A 16,624-nucleotide genomic window follows, 5' to 3' on the forward strand; every position below is an offset into this window, starting at 1 on the left:
AGTTCAGCAGAACAAAGGCAAGCAGAGCAACTAAAATGGCGGCGCTCAGTGGCAGCCTTGTGGGAACCACTAGATGGCGTCTTAAAAGGGAAATGCACCCTGGAGCCTTAAAAGGGCCTTACACCAGTGGCAGTCCCCACAAAGAGACTTTTGTAAGGCAAGAGCGAGTCTAATTGAGTAATGTGATTTGTATGATGATGTGATTTAGGATAAGAGTTAATATTTTGATGCTATATGGGTACTGTGTTTAAAATGATGGATATGAATGATTTACGAAAAGAGTTAATACCACGAGGTACAAGTAAAAGGGTTAAGGGGTCCATGACTAACGGACCAAGGCGATTTTCGATTTTACGTGATTTATGCAATGGTTCAGCGGCTGCAGATGAGCCGCTAAGGCGACTACCGAGTACAGAGGCAACGCACTAGTTGCGATACCCTGTCTCAGTGCAGCCCATTACCTCGGGCAAAAAGGGGCAGCATACCGCCACCGTACCTCACCCAGTGAGCTGGGATTAAATAACTGTTCAGTGTACCTGCAACCTTTTGACATAACATCTGTACCATACAATATATGTAAGGATAAGGATAAGGAGTAAGCCATTTAGGACCGAGATGAGGAGAAACTTCTTCACCCAGAGAGTGGTGAAGCTGTGGAATTCTCGACCACAGAAAGTTGTTGAGGCCAATTCACTAAATATATTCAAGAAGGAGTTAGATGTAGTCCTTACTACTAGGAGGATCAAGGGGTATGGCGAGAAAGCAGGAATGGGGTACTGAAGTTGTATGTTCAGCCATGAACTCATTGAATGGCAGTGCAGGCTCCTGCACCTATTTTCTATGTTTCTATGTACCATACAAATGTACTGTCCATGTATACCTGCTTTCTGTTGGAGGTTATACTTGTGACTTCATCACCCATGTAAGGACTGCTAATACCACATGCTTGCACATGTGGGGGAAGAGGGAAGTGGATGGTCGTGGACTCACACTCACAAATCAACCAGGATGAACAAGGCCGAGGTTACTGGCAATGGCTCTTGGAACTGGGGTGGGGGGGAGTGAGATGTTATGTATTGTCCAGGTACATTAAATGTATAAGTACAATGGTGCGCCACAGAGAGTGCTGTGGTGGGAGACATGAAAGTACCTGCAAGACAGAGTATAAAATGTGCCCACCACACCTGAAAGGCACTCTGGAGTTACACAATAAAGGACCAAGGTCACAGCAGTTACTAAAATACCAGACCGTGCGGAGTCAGTGATTTGAGTGCTATATACACCACACAAACATCAAGATCCACGGCATGGCCCTGGACAATGTGAACCACTTCCTCTATCTCAGGAGCCTCCTATCAACAAGAGCAGGTATTGATGATGAGATCCAACACCGCCTCCAGTGCGCCAGTGCAGAAAAGAGTGTTTGAAGATCAGTCCCTCAAAACTTTCACCAAGCTCATGGTCTACAGGGCCGTAGTAATACCCGCCCTCCTGTATGGCTCAGAGACGTGGACCATGTACAGTAAACACCTCAAGTCGCTGGAGAAATACCACCAGCGATGTCTCCGCAAGATCCTGCAAATTCCCTGGGAGGATAGACACACAAACATTAGCGTCCTCGTCCAGGCCAACATCCCCAGCATTGAAGCACTGACCACACTTGATCAGCTCCGCTGGGCAGGCCACGTAGTTTGCATGTCACACACGAGACACCCAAAGCAAGCGCTCTACTCTGAACTCGTCCACGGCAAACGAGCCAAAGGCGGGCAGAGGAAACATTACAAGGACACCCTCAAAGCCTCCCTGATAAAGTGCGACATCCCCACTGACACCTGGGAGTCCTTGGCCATAGACGGCCCTAAGTAGAGGAAGTGCATTCGGGAGGGCGCTGAGCTCCTCGAGTATCGTCGCCAAGAGCATGCAGAAATCAAGCGCAGGCAGCGGAAGGAGCTTGCGGTAAACTAAACTCCCTGCCCACCCTTTCCTTCAACGACTATCTGTCCCACCCGTGACAGAACCTGTGGTTTGGACTGTACAGCCACCTAAGAACTCATGCTAAGAGTGGAAGCCAGATAATGATGATTTTTGCACATCAATGCATAGGGCAACATGAACCGTTGCCAAACATGTCATATAACTGCAGCTTTAATGGTCTGAAATGAATCAATACTAAAATTCTCCCTGGGTAACAGTCCCTTTCACTGTTTTTTTAAAAAACTTGAACATTAAATAAAGAATGGCCTTGAAAACTTTCCACCATGCACCTTAGTTTAGATAATACAGCGTCACTGTTGATCTTTGGTGATTTTCAGTTATTTCCGACAGAGTAAAATGAAGGCTAAGCTTAAGTGTAAAATAATATAGTAATGCCAGGAGTAGAAGCAGCTGCTGATTTGAGTTGAAGCCTCTAGATCACAATAATTAAGAGAATGTGAAGGATAGGGCAGGAAATTTGGAGCGTGCAGACCACTCAGAGAGAATGAGAAGATAAAGGAATTTTGTTAGTTTTAATTGAATTGTTACATTTTCATTACAGAGACAGAGAAATAATGCTAATCCAGTTTGTCTTATAAACCATTTCTCTACATCACAACTCTGACAACACTTTAAAAGTACTTCATTCGCTTTGAAATGTTTTGGGACATCCCGAGGTCATGAAAGATGCTGTATAAATGTAGGTTTTTTCCTTTCCTTATATTTTGAACTTCCTACATATTATTCCCTTTATCGTTGCTGGTTCTGTCTATTGCTGTGCACATTTGGCTGATAGCAGAAGAGCAGAATGTTACTTCTGTCACATCGTTATATTCATACAAATACACGGATTAGTCATGCGGAACTTAGCGCATTTGCTTCACGTTTGTGTATTGTATTTGAATTCTAACAGCAGCCATTGTGTATTTTGATGCAAGATCTGCACTCTCTTTAAACTGGATTAAAAGGCTATTGTTTTAATGGAAAATGTTTGACTAATGCATTTTCTTTTGGGAGAGGCTGGAAAGGAAACAAAATATTTTCATCATTGGCATGTAACACAATGATGTGTTCCAACTCAATGGCAACAATTTACATAACTGTGTCATGTGTTTGCAAATAAATGAAAATGCAAATTGCCAAATGCATATCCCTCTGAGGTCAATTTTACTGTAAGTAGATCAGCCCAATACAAAGCAATCCAACTTAATATGCAGGTGAAAAATGAAGCAGTTTTAAAATAAAGATTTACATTTATTAAAGGGAGTCAAGTCACCGTTCCAGACTTGACTCCCTTTTAGATAAGCCTGCAGCTACTCTCTGTGCCTCTCTTGGCATTCTCCGAAGGGCTCATCGTGGCACTCGTCACTGTCTCCTTGCAAGCAGCAACCCCAACTGTCCCATCCTAATCTCTCACTGACCTTACCGCCTAGCTCACGCAGGGAGGACTGACCTTGCAAATCTCCCTGTCCAACTCATCCCACCAAGCAATGACCATGTGTATGCTAGAAGCAGATCGGCCATCATGGACCCTCTCAAAATCTTCTTGCAGAATGTCCGTTCACTTACAAACAAGGCCCTTGCCATCCATAAGCTTATCGTGGATGACTGCATCGACATCATGCCACTAATGGAAACTTGGCTGAGGATAATGACACACTACCTTTAACCAAAGCCTCCCCTCCCGGCTATATCTTCCAGCACTTGCCCAGCCCAGACCGCCGTGGTGGCAGTATAGCTCTCATCACCAAATCGTACCTTGGTCTGTCCCCCTACTCATCCAGCTTTCTCATCTTTTGGCCATCTCACCTTATTCCATCCCTCTCAACTCTCATTCAAAATGTTCATTCTCTACTGCCCACCCAAGTATAATAAAAACTTTATTACTGATATATCCTCACTGCTTTCTTCCCTCAGCCTATGCACCGAGCGACTTCTCATCCTTGGTGGCTTCAACCTCCATCTCAATTCGTCATGCTCTCTCTCCTCTGAGTTCATTACCCTCCTGTCCTCCCTTAATCTCTCCCTCTATGTAAATTCTTCAACCCATATTAATGGCCACCCCATTGACCTTGCAATCTCTCGTGGCCTTGCTATTCCAACCGTCTCAATTAAAGATAAAGCCATCTCTGACTATTTCCTTTTATCACTCTTGACCCACATCCCCCTTCCCCAATACAAACCTACTTCCATCTGCATCCGCCCCTGGAAAAAAACTCTCTCCAAACTGCATTTATCAATTCAAAACTGTTCAACCATTGACCCTCTTTTAACAATTATATTTCTGCAACCACTGATCTGCTCAACCACACCCTCACCACCACCTTTGATGCCCTAGTCCCTATTAAAAAGATTACTCCCTCCCACGCTGGCCATTCCCCCTGGTACAGCCCTCATCTTCGTTCCCTCAAGTCAAAAGGGCACAGACTTGAACGGATGTAGAGGACAACTGGTTTAGCCACTCACTGCCTGATCTGACTCGAAGACATAAAACATTATTGGTTCCTACTCTCGTCTACTAAAACTGCTCACTGTACCAAGAATCATTCTAGATTGCAAAAATAACCCTCAGCTACTATTCTCTACTGCTAACCATCTCCTTAAACCCCTCTGTCCTGTCTCTACCACACTCACCTCCAACAACAAGTGTGAGGAGCTCATGGACTTCTTTGTCTCAAAGATTGGGACCATCTGATCAGCTGCCTCTGCGAGTTTCCTTCTTTCACCTAGCCCACAGGGCCAAACTTCATCTGAGGCTCCCACCTGCCCTAGCCCTAAACTCACATCTTTCTCTAGTTTCTCTTTGATCTCCCCAAGCTCATCTTGTCCACGAGACCCACTTCCTGCTGTCTTGACCCTATTCCCACTAAACTGCTGACCACCCAATTTCCTTTTCTGGCTCCCATGTTAGCCAACATTGTTAATGATTCTCTCCCCTCAGGTACTGTTCCCCTCTCCTTCAAATCTGCTGTCATCACCCCTCTCCTCAAAAAAAAACAATCCTTGACCCCACTTTGCTTGCTGGCTATCGCCCCATCTCCAACCTCCCTTTCCTGTCCAAAGTACTTGTACACGTTGTCGCTTCCCAAATCTGGGAAAACCTTTCCATGAATTCAATGTTTGAATCCCTTCAATCTGGTTTTCACCCCTGCCATATTACCGAAATGGCTCTCATCAAAATCACAAATGACATCCTTTGTGAATGTGAAAAAGGTAAACTATCCCTCCTTGTCCTTCTGGGCCTGTCTGCAACCTTTGACACAGTTGACCATTCCTCCAACACCTCTCCACTGTCATCCAGCTAGGTGGGACTGCACTCGCCTGGTTCCTTTCTTATCTCTCTAATAGTAATCAGAAAATCTCCTGCAATGGCTTCTCTTCCCACTCCCGCATTGTTACCTCTGGTGTTCCCCAAGGATCTGTCCTTGGCCCACTCTTAATTCTCATCTATACACTGCCCCTTGGCGATATCATCCAAAAACACGGAGTCAGTTTCCACATGTACCCAGCGATACCCAACTCTACCTCTCCACCACTTCGCTTGACCCCTGTCAAATTGTCAGATTGCTTGTCCGACATCCCGTAATTAAGGAGCAGAAATTTTCTCCAATTAAATATCGGGAAGACCATTATCTTTGGCCCAAGCAATAAACTGCGTTCCCTAACCACTGACTCCGTCCCTCTCCTTAGCATCAATTTGAGGGTGAACAAGACAGTTCACAACCTAGGTGTCATATTTGACCCTGAAATGAGTTTCCAGCCACATATCCACGGCATTTTCCACACTCCTGCCTCAACTCTTCTGTTGCTGAAACCCTCATTCATGCCTTTTTTACCTCTAGACTTGACTATTCTAACTCACTCCTGGCTGGCCTCCCACATTCTATGTTATATAAACTTGAGGTCAGCCAAAACTCAGCAGCCCGTGTCTTAACTTGCACCAAGTCATGATCACTAATCACCCCTGTGCTTTCTGACTTACATTGGCTCCCGGTTAAACAACACCTCGATTTCAAAATTCTCATCATTGTTTACAAATCACTCCATGGCCTTGCCCCTCCCTATCTCTGTAATCTTTTTCAGCCTCACAACCCCACAAGATATCTGCACTCCTGAAATTCTGCTCTCTTGAACATCCCACATTATAACTGCTCACCCATTGGTGGCTGTGCCTTCCTTCAGCTATTTGGACACTAAGCTCTGGACCTCCCTCCTTAAACCACTCTACCTCTTTACCTGTCTTTCTTTCTTTAAGACGCTCCTTAAAACCTACCTCTTTAAATCAAGCTATTGGTCATCTGCCTTAGTTTCTTCTTTTGTGGCTTGGTATCAAATGTATCTGTTTTATCTTGTTACACTGCTGTGAAGTGCCTTGGGACCTTTTACTATGTTAAAGGCGCTATATAAGTAGCACAAGACATGAACGTGCTGTGATGTGCAGGGAGAGGAGACCTCCAACCGGAATCGCTGGAGGGCGCAGCAAGAAAAAATAGATGCGGATCTTTTTAACTATTTTCTGGTCAGCGCCCGCAGGAAACCCAACAGCAGGATTTCAGGCCCAATTTATATTTGGAATATCTCTAAAACTGAAGAAAACATGCAAGGGACTGAAAAGGCACTAAATTGCAAGCATGATGCATAATGCAACTCCACTGCAGCATATCTTAAATACACTGCTAAACTCAAACTTATCACTTGCGCAGCCCAAACACAATGGTGTTGCTGAAAGTAATCAGAAACTGCTTGTGATTATTTGGGAGCTGAGTTGTGTTCTGTAATTTGATTCATATCACAACTTCCCATTTGTGATGTCAGCACATGCATTACATGTTGTATGTGCCATGCTAAATTTACACATATGACTTCTGGGATTTCCTGTCAAAAATTATGTCCAAAGATGCACGTATATCATATGTGTAATTTTAACATGGCACATACAACATGTAATGCATGTGCTGACATCACAAATTAACCTTAAGTATATACAGTATTTCCAGATCCAAGGGAATGTCTACATTTAATGGGAATCCTTTTGTAATTATGAACACCTGCAGAAAAACTGAAAGCCTTGATAATAATAGAATTTTGCACTACAAATGTTGCCATCTGATTTGTAAATGGCTGCTGAAGCCCTCTAACTGCTTCACACTGATGCTGACCAAGCCTTTAGACACCCGTCCTAATATTTCCTTCTTTGGCTCGTTGTCAATTTTTGTCTTATTGCGCTCCTGTGAAGCGCCTTGGGATATTTCCCTATGTTAAAGGTGCTATATAAATGCAAGTTGTTTTTCTAGAGTAAAAGCATCGTAAGAATATATTCTTAAAGATTCTCAGCAACCATTTTAAAAGCGGAGATGTGTAGATGCAGTTGGTGGAATCAGGACAACAGATAATTTATTTGTAGAGTTAGCTTTCTTTATGACCATCTTCTGGCACAGTACTACTGAGATGTTATTCTCTTGTGTTTTATTTTTCTAGTTTCTGGACAGCATAAGACACCAAAGATTAATTGCAGAACCTGGTATATTAAAGATGAATGCAATCAAAATGTTTCCATGCAAAATGTTATACTGTGGTGTAATCTAATATTTAGTCTCTCACAGTACACCAATATATTAATATAATTAGGTTAACTTGAGGGGGCAAGGCAGAGAAGCACACTGGATAGAGACTGAACAAGAAAAACAGAGAGCAGGAAAAACAAAGGCATAAAGAGAGAAATCAATAAGGGTAAAACACAAGTTATAATTGCTATATTCTAACTTTGGATCAAAATATTTGAACAGTTTCACTGTTTCTATATGTGTTTCCTGGTATGCTATTATCCATCTATGTACACAGACAAAACCATCAAGAAAATACAGGGGAAACGTGATGATGACTTTGGATCACTGCATCAACCTGCTTAATCTGGTGAGAACTGTATATCAACTACTTATCTCTGCTAACATTTTAAGTACCTAAAGACTTTTCCAGCTTTCAAAATACACAATTTAATTTTGTCTGATGGCAGACAAACATTTTCCTTTGTGTAACATCTGTAAAAACAATTTGCTCTGAGTTTCCGATGCTGAATGCTACAAAGTAAAATTAGAGGAAAGCACAACATTAAAGAGCATTTTGATACATTGTACTCTTAAAATTGGTTTCAAAATGTAATTTAGTTATATTTTTAATAGAGTACAACAACATTAGTTCTGGAAAAAAAATGTTAAACATTGCACTCCTTGTGCATTAGTTTCCCCTAGAGTTAATTTCATATTCTTAAATTCACACAAGATATAATATGGGTCTATAATTTATTCTCTTTGCTATTCTCCTAAGTCATCAGATGATTCTTGATGAGCAATCTAATTTTAATTTTATGAACTAATTTGAAATAAAAGTAAGCAAGCTGGAGAGTACAACATTTTCAACAAGCATGGTGGTTTGGGAATGAAAGAATTGGTGTGCTTTCATGAGTCATTCATTTCATTAACCTGAAATTTGCATACTTGCATATTGTCTAAAATCATTGTGTTCACTTCCTTGCTATTGTCCTAACTCGCACCAAGTCCCGCTCACCCATCACCCCTGTGCTCGCTGACCTACATTGGCTTCCGGTTAAGCAACGCCTCAATTTCAAAATTCTCATCCTTGTTTTCAAATCCCTCCATGACCTTGCACCTCCCTATCTCTGTAATCTCCTCCAGCCCCACAACTGCCCCCCCATCCCCGCCGCCCCGTCCCGAGATGCCTGCGCTTCCACTAATTCTGCCCTCTTGAGTATCCCTGATTATAATCACTCAACCATTGGTGACCATGCCTTCTGTAGCTCGGGCCCAAGCTCTGGAACTCCCTGCCTAAACCTATCCGCCTCTCTTTACTCCTTCAAGATGCTCCTTAAAATATACCTTTTTGACCAAGCTTTTAGTCACCTGCGCTAATTTCTAATTATGCGGCTCGGTGCCAAATTTTTAACTCATGATATTGCTGTGAAGTGCCTGGGGATGATTCACTATGTTAAAGGCGCTTTATAGATACAAATTCTTATTGTTGCAAATTGGAACAGCGTTTGGCAAGAGCCCTGGAATCTGGCAAGCATTGTCTCGGGCAGCCGTTGAATAATGGCAGCCATAAGACCCACAATTCTTTGCTCCCCAGCAACCGCTCTATCCACAGCGCTGATTTCTCCGGTTAGAATGAACATGCTCCCCAGGGCCACGGTGCAGTCTTGAAAAAGTCAAACTCGGTGGAAGAAACCAGGAAGGGGCAGGTAGGATGGTGGAGTTGATGGAACAGTGATTTAATGTTGCCGGGGTCCGACAGCTCTGATTCGGGGTCTGAGACGCATGCTTGGTGTTGCTGAGGCCTGCGCTGTGCTCACACCCGTCGTTTCCTGGAGCCGCACCATGCATGGTCCGCACAGATAGGCACTCTCCGGCCGCGCTTTGGAACACACCCCGGGAGCCGATCGGAGTAAGTTGAGGACCTCAATGTGCGCAGCAGCATGTAAAGTGAATAGTTACATTTTTATTATCTTTTATTTGGAATATAGTTATTTTACGTTAACATTTTTTTGAAGTAATTTATCCTGATCTCTAGACAGTGAGTGTCTTGGTGAACCTCTTCAGGCAAAACTTTTTTTTTAATGTTTCAATTCACGCAGTGTATTGAAGACAAAGGTGAGATGTCGATGTATAACCCAAGAAGACGGTCCTGAACTGGAAATGTTGATGTGAATGAGTGTCTGATTAAAGGTGAACAATACCAAGGTGGGAGAGGGAGGGAAGCACTTTTTTATTTTAAATTAGGCCACAGTTCGACAAGCGCTTTTTCTCGTGCGGAATGTGGTTTTTGGTCCACTTCAATGAAAATGTGATGCGATAACCCAAGAGATAATTGTGGGCGCTAAAGGCGTGAGGCATGAGTCTCGGACAGGTCTATGTTTCCACTGAGTGCACGGTAACTCCAGCTTTAGTTTCTCACCACCTTCGAACAAACAGTGGAAACAAAGATATTGCTATTGTCTGGTGTAATAAGAAGAAAACTTAACAGAACAAGTCATTGGTTCCATCAAGCGTTTTTCTTTCACCAACAATCACCAGTCTATTTGTTATTGGGATAAGACACTAAATCTGCTCCTGTGGTTCAGATGGATTGATAAAGTAGAGCCAGCATGGATTTTTTAACGGAGTGACGATTTGTCTGAACTCTCGCTTCTGTGCATGCATCTCCTGATGCATGCGCATAAGCGAGAGTTAGGGCAATAAGTCACCGACTTCATCCCTCTCCCTCAGCGCAATTTCCACTAACCCTTTTCTGTGCATGCATCCTCCCTTCGTTCCCCCACCCCCCAAGCCCAGAACCGGAACCGGCCTCAAATACTTAGCCTCCACTGTGTAGACTGAGCCTGCGATCATCCGCAGCGCCGATCCGTCAATCCATCAGGCCAGCCCCGAGCCGCCGAATGCATCCCTGACTGTGTCAAGAGGGGCGGCGGGGAGAGAAGCGGCGGGCAGCCGAGGCGGGGGGGGGGGGGGGCTGGAGAAGTGGCGGGAGGCTGAGGGGATGGGGGGAATGGCTGGAGATGTGGCAGGAGGCCGAAAAGGGGGGGGGGGAAGGGAAAGAGAGAGGGAGGGACCCTGGGGGTGAGAGAGAGAGACAGCCTTGGGGGGGAGAGCGGGAACTGGCGGGGAGAAAAAGAGAGCTTGGGGGATGGGGGAGGGGGAAGAGGTGGGTGGGAAATCGGAGGAAAGAGAGGGAACTCAGGGAAGACGGATCACGTTCTTCCAACCCCCTTGGTGTGTGCAAGCTCGGTGCGTGTGTACAAGGGACATCATTGGGGTGGTTGAAATCCAAAAGTCATGATACTGTCACTATTCACTTCATACCGAATAAACCAGTTAACATTCCGCACACAATGCCTTATCTATGATCTTGGCTGGGTGAGGCAGCACGTGTGCTGATGTAAGGGACTTCAGCTGGCGGAGGCAGCATTTGTGCTGGGGTAAGGGAGGGGGAGGGGAGAAAAGAGGGGGGGTGGAGAGAGAGAGGCTGGGGGGATGGGGTGGAGAGAGAGAGGCTGGGGGGATGGGGTGGAGAGAGAGAGGCTGGGGGGATGGGGTGGAGAGAGAGAGGCTGGGGGGGTGGAGAGAGAGAGGCTGGGGGGATGGGGTGGAGAGAGAGAGGCTGGGGGGGTGGAGAGAGAGAGGCTGGGGGGGATGGAGAGAGAGAGGCTGGGGGGGGGGCGTGGAGAGAGAGAGGCTGGGGGGGTGGAGAGAGAGAGGCTGGGGGGTGGAGAGAGAGAGGCTGGGGGGATGGAGAGAGAGAGAGAGAGAGGCTGGGTGGGGGGGTTGGGAAAGAGAGGCTGGGGGGTGGGGAGAGAAAGGCTGGGGGGTGGGGAGAAAAAGGCTGGGGGGGTTGGAGGGAGAAAGGCTGGGGGGGGTGGTTGGGGAGAGACACGGGTGGGTGGTGGTGGGGAGAGACATGGTTGGGGGGGGTTGGAGAGAGACACGGGTGGGGGTTGCTGGAGAGAGACACGGGTGGTGGGGCGAAGAGGTTCACGGGTGGGGGAGGGGAGAGAGACACGGGTGGGGGAGGGGAGAGAGACACGGGTGGGGGTGGAGAGAGACACAGATGGGGGTGGAGAGAGACACGGGTGGGGGGGGAAGAGAGAGACATGGGTGGGAGGGAGAGAGACACGGGTGGGGGGGAGAGAGAGACACGGGTGGGGGGGGAGAGAGACACGGGTGGGGGGGTAGAGAGACACGGGTGGGGGGGAGAGAGACACGGGTGGGGGGGGGGGGAGAGACACACAGGTGGGGGGGGGGGGTACGTTTCACGTTCTTCCAATCCCCTACAAGGGACATCGTTGGAGTGGATGATATCCAGAATCACGGCACTGTCACTATTCACTTCATACACAATAAACCTGCTAACGATCCATACACAATGCCCCATCTCTGTTGGGGGGGGGGGGGAGGCTGGGGGCGGAGGGATGCATTTGGACTGGGGTAAGGCACTTTGACCGGGGAGGGATGTACTTGGACTGGAGTAAGACACTTTGGCTGGCCCTTGCTGTCTTCTGGGGGACTCTGCCCTCTGTCGCTTCAGGAAATCAAAGTAGATCGGGTTACAATTTGCAAACTCAGTGAGACCTTGGCATGGGCTGTTCCAATTAGACATTCCTGTGGAACTTCAGTGTGTGGCTCATCATCCAAGGGAACCAATTAGAAACAAAGGGTGGAGCATGTTGGCCATTTTTGCAGTACAAATAAGCATGTCCTTTCTTAAAGGCAAATCGTGTCTGAGGCAGCATGGGATGGGTGAGACTTTGCCCACAATGTATATTGAACCAATGTTCCTTTTCTCCAGGCCTTGACATAATTGCCATCTTTAGTTTAACTGCTAATCAATTTAACCTGATATGTCCTGTTACAATATGGTAGAATTCTTTATTAAGATGGAGAGTGACACTGTTAATTCAGAGACTAGGGTCCTGAACTTAAGGAAAGGTAACTTCGATGGTATGAGACGTGAATTGGCTAGAATAGAGTGACAAATGATACTTAAAGGGTTGACGGCGGATAGGCAATGAGAAACATTTAAAGATAATGAACTTCAACAATTGTACATCTCTGTCTGGAGTAAAAATAAAACGGGGAAGGTGGCTCAACTGTGGCAAACAAGGGAAATTAAGGATAGTATTAGATCCAAGGAAGAGGCATATAAATTGGCCAGAAAATGCAGCAAACCTGAGGACTGGGAGAAATTTAGAATTCAGCAGAGGAGGACAAAAGGTTTAATTAGGAGGGGGAAAATAGAGTATGAGAGGAAGCTTACTGGGAACTTAAAAACTGACTGCAAAAGCTTCTACAGATACACGAAGAGAAAAAGATTAATGAAGACAAACGTAGGTCCCTTGCAGTCAGAATCAGGTGAATTTATAATGGGGAACAAAGAAATGACAGGCCAGTTGAACAAATACTTTGGTTCTGTCTTCACAAAGGAAGATACAAATAATCTTCCGGAAATACTAGGGGAACTGAGGGTCTAGTGAGAAGGAGGAACTGAAGGAAATCCTTATTAGGCAGGAAATTATATTAGGGAAATTGATGGGATTGAAGGCAGATAAATCCCCGGGGCCTGATAGTTTGCATTCAAGCGTACTTAAGGAAGTGGCCCTAGAAATAGTGGATGCATTGGTGATCATATTTCAACAGTCTATCGACTCTGGATTAGTTCCTATGGACTGGAGGGTAGCTAATGTCAACCCACTTTTTAAAAAAGGAGGGAGAGAGAAAACGGGTAATTATAGACCGGTTAGCCTGACATCAGTAGTGGGGAAAATGTTGGAATCAATTATTAAAGATGAAATCGCAGCACATTTGGAAAGCAGTGACAGGATCGGTCCAAGTCAGCATGGATTTATGAAAGGGAAATCATGCTTGACAAATCTTCTGGAATTTTTTGAGGATGTAACTCGTAGAATGGACAAGGGAGAATCAATGGATGTGGTGAATTTGGACTTTCAAAAGGCTTTTGACTAGGTCCCACACAAGAGATTGGCGTGCAAAATTAAAGCACATGGTATTGGGGGTAATGTACTGACGTGGATAGAGAACTGGTTGGCAGACAGGAAGCAGAGAGTCGGGATAAACGGGTCCTTTTCAGAATCGTAGGCAATGACTAGTGGCATGCCGCAGGGCTCAGTGCTGGGACCCCAGCTATTTACAATCTACATTAATGATTTAGATGAAGGAATTGAGTGTAATATCTCCAAGTTTGTGGATGACACTAAGTTGGGTGGTGGTGTGAGCTGTGAGGAGGATGCTAAGAGGCTGCAGGCTAACTTGGACAGGTTAGGTGAGTGGGCAAATGCATGGCAGATGCAGTATAATGTGGATAAATGTGAGGTTATCCACTTTGGTGGCAAAAACACGAAGGCAGAATATTATCTGAATGGTGGCAGATTAGGAAAAGGGAGGTGCAACGAGACCTGGGTGTCATGGTACATCAGTCATTGAAAGTTAGCATGCAGGTACAGCAGGCGGTGAAGAAGGAAAATGGTATGTTGGCCTTCATAGCTAGAGGATTTGAGTATAGAGCAGGGAGGTCTTACTGCAGTTGTACAGGGCCTTGGTGAGGCCTCACCTGGAATATTATGTTCAGTTTTGGTCTCCTAACCTGAGGAAGGACATTCTTGCTATTGAGGGAGTGCAGCAAAGGTTCACCAGACTGATTCCCGGGATGGCAGGACTGACATATGAGGAGAGACTGAATCGACTGGGCCTGTATTCACTGGAGTTTAGAAGGATGAGAGGCGATCTCATAGAAACTTATAAAATTCTGACGGGGCTGGACAGGTTAGATGCTGGAAAAATTTTCCCGATGTTGGGGAAGTCCAAAACCAGGGGACACAGTCTAAGGATAAGGGGTAAGCCATTTAGGACTGAGATGAGGAGAAACATCTTCACTCAGAGAGTTGTTAACCTGTGGAAATTCCTACTGCAGAAAGTTGTTGATGCCAGTTCATTGGATATATTCATGAGGGAGTTAGATATGGCCCTTACGACTGAAGGGATCAAGGGGTATGGAGAGAAAGCAGGAAAGGGGTACTGAGGTGAATGATCAGCCATGATCTTATTGAATGATGGTGCAGGCTCGAAGGGCCGAATGGCCTACTGCTGCACCTATTTTCGATGTTTCTATGTTTACAAAGGAACAGGAGCTGACCTGGACAATCTTAGATAATTAATGTGATCTTGCTAATAAGAATATAAGAACATAAGTAATAGGAGCAGGAGTAGGCCATAAGGCCCCTTGAGCCTCCTCCGCCATTTAAAACGATCATGGCTAATCCAATGGACAGGTCCACTTCCCTGCCCGCTCCCCATAACCCGTTAATAGTTGCTAGTATATTAGTTTCATTGCCTCTATTGTTCTGAGCAATTTGGCATCAACATGGGATGAATCCCGACCCATCTGTTTTCATCCTACCCCACCACTGTACCGACTAATCTCCAATATTAGCATAACCTAATCATACAATTACCCAGAGATGTTAGGATTAACTTTGATGGAACACCTGACGGAGTAACGTCTAACACGATACACGTGTAATGTAGTTTTTTTGTAAGACTATGACCTGTTATTTAGATTAAATAAAGTCACTGATGACATTTATCAACCAAAATTAAAACAACTCATTTCATTTTTTTTACGAGTTGGTCTGACTGTCTCATGGTTTGAGATGGTGGGGTGGCAATATGGCATTACTGTGTGTATGCTTTTAAATGATTGCTGTTGTTGTTTTAAAGTTTGCCAATGGACAAAAAAGGTTGTGCTCAATAGAGTTTGTGGCCTGCTCAGTACAAAAGAAAATGAGAGAGAATATTGACTGGAGCCCTAAAGAAGCCCGTGTGCTCGGGGCTGGGGCGGGTGCGGGTGATCTTGCCGGTGCCACAAGGGAGCTCTCTCCAAGTTGGATTGCCAGCCTAGTTTCCAAGGGAAAATAGTGCTAGAGCTCACCTGTCCCACACAAATTGAGCGCCCTCTCACTGACTCCGCAAGTTCCAGCAGGATCAATGCTGGAGGGCACCCATCGGGTACAAGCCTGGCATAACCACATCTGTATTGCATCCCAAAGAATTTTAGGGCAAGTGCTATATTCTTTAATGGCATTTTTTTCGGCCATTTATAATTGGAAGATGGTCAATAAAAACGATACGACTGTGTTGACCAATCTGTCTGCAAGGTAGATGAAGCTTAAAGTGCTGTTTTCTGAAGGGCTGTCATCGAAGCCAGATGTGTAATACTCCTGTCAATGGCACGCTTAGGAATCCAACCTCAGCCCAGTGGCATCAGAGATCTACACTTACATGGAGCACTCGAATTGCCATTCCGTTTTCACTTATAACTACACGCAGGGAGCCAAATCCCCTGCCTTTGAGCTGTAGGAATCTCAGGTTTCCAACCTCCAATAGCCTTTGATTGGAGTGGCATCAGGAACAAGATTAACAGGGGAGTGGTGCCTGCAGGTTGCTGTTCGGTACCAGGATAACCCATTGTCCATGGGCAAATTTTAAAACCCAGCTGTTCTCCCTCTCTGTCAGTGAAGGCACCGCCTCTTCAGAGCAACTTTTCAAAGCATTATTCGTGCTCATGTTTTAAGAATCCGTTCTGCGCCGATCAATCAGCATCAACTGTGGGGCAGCACTGATGTTTTCTTATTAGGTTCATATTTTAAAAAACATTGCTCCAAGTATCAAAGGGATGAAACATACAATCAAAATTTCATTTAAAAAATACAAACAAGATACCTGTATCTAATGAGCTTTTAGCTTTTGTTGTTGACACTTATTGTACTTACTTGTCTGTTTTCTTGCAGCAGTTGCCCATAACGCCTTTCAGTCGGGTGTGTCGAGCAACACAAGGCTGCAGCTGAACACTGAGCCTCACAAAGTGCACCGGCAGCAACTACCAGCATTCGTTAGACGGAAGTCAGAGACGTGTCTGGGGGAAAAAATGCGTTATATGTTTAAGTAAGATAACAGCATCATTTCCTCTCATCTGCCAGTTTGGAACGGCTGTAACTCGAGGACGCTATTATTTGGGACAGTTTGGTGTCTGCTCTGAAGTGAATCCATAATACATCTTTTCTCATACT

At 45.2% G+C, this 16,624-nt stretch overlaps 1 protein-coding gene across 1 annotated transcript in view; it reads right to left on the reverse strand.

Annotated features, from left to right (window-relative positions):
* Positions 1–16,405, reverse strand: part of LOC139275723 (uncharacterized) — a 78,794-nt gene extending 62,389 nt beyond the window's left edge. Inside the window, exon 1 of the mRNA XM_070892906.1 lies at positions 16,328–16,405. Within this exon, the coding sequence (XP_070749007.1) occupies positions 16,328–16,356 (29 nt within the window). The 5' untranslated portion in view covers positions 16,357–16,405. The remainder of the gene's footprint in view (positions 1–16,327) is intronic.
* Between the last annotated feature and the right edge of the window lie 219 nt (positions 16,406–16,624).

The sequence above is a fragment of the Pristiophorus japonicus genome, chromosome 11, assembly GCF_044704955.1.
Source record: "Pristiophorus japonicus isolate sPriJap1 chromosome 11, sPriJap1.hap1, whole genome shotgun sequence".
In the NCBI taxonomy this organism is placed as follows: Eukaryota; Metazoa; Chordata; class Chondrichthyes; family Pristiophoridae; genus Pristiophorus; species Pristiophorus japonicus.